The following is a 3,315-nucleotide window of genomic DNA, read 5'->3' on the forward strand; positions in this document are numbered from 1 at the left end:
AACAATTCCCAAAAAGAATGCAAGGAGAAAGACTGAGATCATTTCATTATGAGCACTACTTCAAGAAACTTCAATATGGATCACTGGTTAAACGTATGTGGATGTCATATTCTCCATCCGTTGATAAAGTGTATTGTATTGCATGTAAACTATTTGGAACATCAACAGCTAAGAAAAATCCTTTAGCTAAAGATGGAATAAATGATTGGAAACATATTTCTAGAAGAATTTTATGCCATGAAACGTCATCTGATCATTTACAAGCGGTTTTAAGAAAATCTATGTATAATTCAAATCAACGGGTAGACGTTGGACTGATTTTAGAATCATCTAACGCTTATGTTGCCGAAAACAGAGAAGTTGTTAAAATTATATTTGAAACTATAATTTATCTTGCTCGGCAAAATATACCATTTCGAGGGCATGATGAGAGTTTAACTTCTTTAAATAAGGGAAATTTTCTAGAGATGTTAAAACTATTGTCAAAACACCATGCGTTGCTCTCATGTCATCTTAGAAAAATTGAAGATTCAAAAAACCACAATCGTCTGACATTTTTATCGAATGTAAGTCAAAATACAATGATTTGTATTCTTGGTGAGCTGATTCGTTCAAAAATTTTAAAAAGTGTTAAAAGTGCTCAAGTATTTTCTATTATGATAGATACAACCACGGATATATCCAACTTGGAACAATTTTCATTAGTATTGCGTTTTGTTAATGATCAAGGGATGGTAGAAGAGAGGTTAGTTGCTTTAAAAATAGCAACTGACTCAACCGGAAAAGGAATGTTTAACTTATTTTGTGATATTTGTGAAAAATATGGCTTGGACTGGAAAAATCAATTATGTGCTCAATCGTACGATGGTGCTGCTGTTATGCAAGGGCAATACTCAGGACTTAGAACATTAATTCAAGAGCACAATCCTCGAGCAGTATATATATGGTGCTTTGCTCATACTCTGAATTTAACAATTGTTGACACATGTGATTCTTGTACAGAAACTAGAAACTTTTTTGGTTATATTCAATCATTAAAAGAGTTTATGGCAGCACGTAAAAGAACAGCATTATTTATGGAACACCAAAAAACATTATACCCACATGAGCGTGCTCGTCGAATGAAAAACTTTTCTACCACTCGATGGACATCACATAGAAGTGGTAATAGAAGTGGTTTTTGAAAAGTACAAAGCCATTTTGAATACATTAGAAGACCTCTCAAATATAAGCGACCGATCAACAGGCTCATTAGCAACCACTTTATTCAAAAATATTACATCTTTCTCATTTGTGTCGATAATGTTTTTAACGAAAACAATTTTTGAGATTACAACACCATTATCTAAATACCTCCAATCTCCAGCGATTGATTTTATGCAAGCCTTAGTCATGGTCGATTCTGTAAAACAGCAACTAACCAACTTACGAACAACTGAAGGAGCACATGAAGTATTACAAAATGCTAAACAATTTGCAATCGATAATGAACTTGACGAAACACAACTTCCTGAAATAAGGCTTAGAAAACGAAAAAGAATGTTTGATGAAATCTCTGAAGATGAAATAATTTCAAATCCAGTAGATAATTTCAAATCTAAAGTATATTTTCTAGTCATTGATAAAATAATAATGTCAATAACAACACGATTTGAAAAATCAAACGATATTCTTAAAGACTTGTCTTTTTTAACACATGATAGATTAATGAATGCCAATCAAGGAAAACCATGTCCTGACGATATGTTTAATTCTTTGAAAATATGGATTCCTCAGATTAATCAAGATGCACTACGCATTGAATATACTGTATTTTCTAAAAGTTTTTTAGAATTTCAATCTCAAATTAACCCAGATAAAGTTCACAATTACACTGATGACATTAATTTTATCAACAATAATGAATATGAAGATGATTCTGATGAAAATCATGAAAATGAAAGTCAAGACACCAACATAAACCGTTCTAAGAAAACAACACCACTCCAATTGCTCCAACTACTTAATTCATTTGACTTAATTACAGCTTTCCCGAATTTATACCTTCTATATAAACATTTGTGTACCATTCCAACAACTTCCGTTTCTTGTGAACGGTCATTTTCAAAACTCAAACTTATTAAAACTAGACTCCGGTCAACAATGGCACAAAGTAGGTTAGAAAGTCTTATTTTGATATCATGTGAAAAAGATTTGACCAATTCTATTAACATTGATGAAGCAATAGATAAGTTAGCATTAACAAGTGATTTAATGAAGAAGTCATTACTTTTTAAATAATTAAATATTATTTGTCAAACATTTTATGTATGGATAAATGTAATATATTATATTAAATTTTAAACATTACTGTTATATTTTAATACTGTACATGACGTATAAAAATGTTTTTTTTATATATAATATAAAATCACCCTTGGCATTCGAATTTAGGTGTAAATATTAATTTGAGGTGGGTGGGTGGGTAGGTATTCTGTATTTGGCCCCTGGTCAAAAAGTAGTTCGCCACGCCACTGACGTAGGTTAATAGGAAAAAGAATCAAACACGCACACACACTCACACGTACACAATACACGATACGCTCGCGCACGTATTAACACTTCGAAACCTTTCCGAGTAACGACTTTTTCCGCTACACTACACTATGTCGGGAAAAGCGTTGAATCAAATGACGTTGAAGGAACTGCGTTACGAATGTGAGACGCGCGGGCTATCCTCCACTGGCACCAAGGCGGACTTGGAAACGCGATTAAACGAATTTTTTTTGTCGCAAAACGTCGAGCCCGGTCGTATCCGATTTTCAATAAAATCGTCGAGTGCGACCGAGGCACTAAGTGATGACGAGCAAGGCACCCAGGACCTTGCGCTGAGCGAAAGAAGGGCGGTCGGTAATCCGCAAGGACACCACAACCCCGTAGCTCAAAGCGACCCGGGCACCTCACACTCGAACTTACTCGACTTTAACGCGAGTTCGTATGCGACTGACACCATTCAGACCGCACACGAACAAATAAAAGCAATTCGTCAATCCGCACGTGATAGTTCGAAACAACCGTCACTCGAAACACGGTTGTCGATTCTCGAGGACTGTCTGACCCGCCATTTCGACGACAGCCGTCGGATTGCGGAGAGCATCAGACGCATCGAACTCGGCATACCGGCATCGAGATCCGAGCAGACCGAACCGACGCACCAACCGCAGCCCTCACACAAACGGACTAGGGAGGACCAACAGTGGGACCGGATAGGTAGACAATCCATGTCAGCCCCCCCACAAGCCCCCCTTTTCCATAGCACCGGACGGGTACCCGACG

At 36.4% G+C, this 3,315-nt stretch overlaps 1 protein-coding gene across 1 annotated transcript; it reads left to right on the plus strand.

Moving 5' to 3' along the window:
* Positions 1-48: 48 nt before the first annotated feature.
* On the plus strand, positions 49-2,280 carry LOC112681608 (zinc finger MYM-type protein 1-like; the record flags this gene model as incomplete). The annotated part of the gene is given in 2 exon segments (XM_025551855.1): positions 49-1,116; positions 1,160-2,280. Coding segments are annotated over 2 exon segments (2,189 nt in total), but the record flags the coding sequence as incomplete, so codon positions are not given.
* Positions 2,281-3,315: the final 1,035 nt, after the last annotated feature.

Source organism: Sipha flava, unplaced genomic scaffold (assembly GCF_003268045.1).
Source record: "Sipha flava isolate LNK unplaced genomic scaffold, YSA_version1 19316_pilon_pilon, whole genome shotgun sequence".
Classification (NCBI taxonomy): domain Eukaryota; kingdom Metazoa; phylum Arthropoda; class Insecta; order Hemiptera; family Aphididae; genus Sipha; species Sipha flava.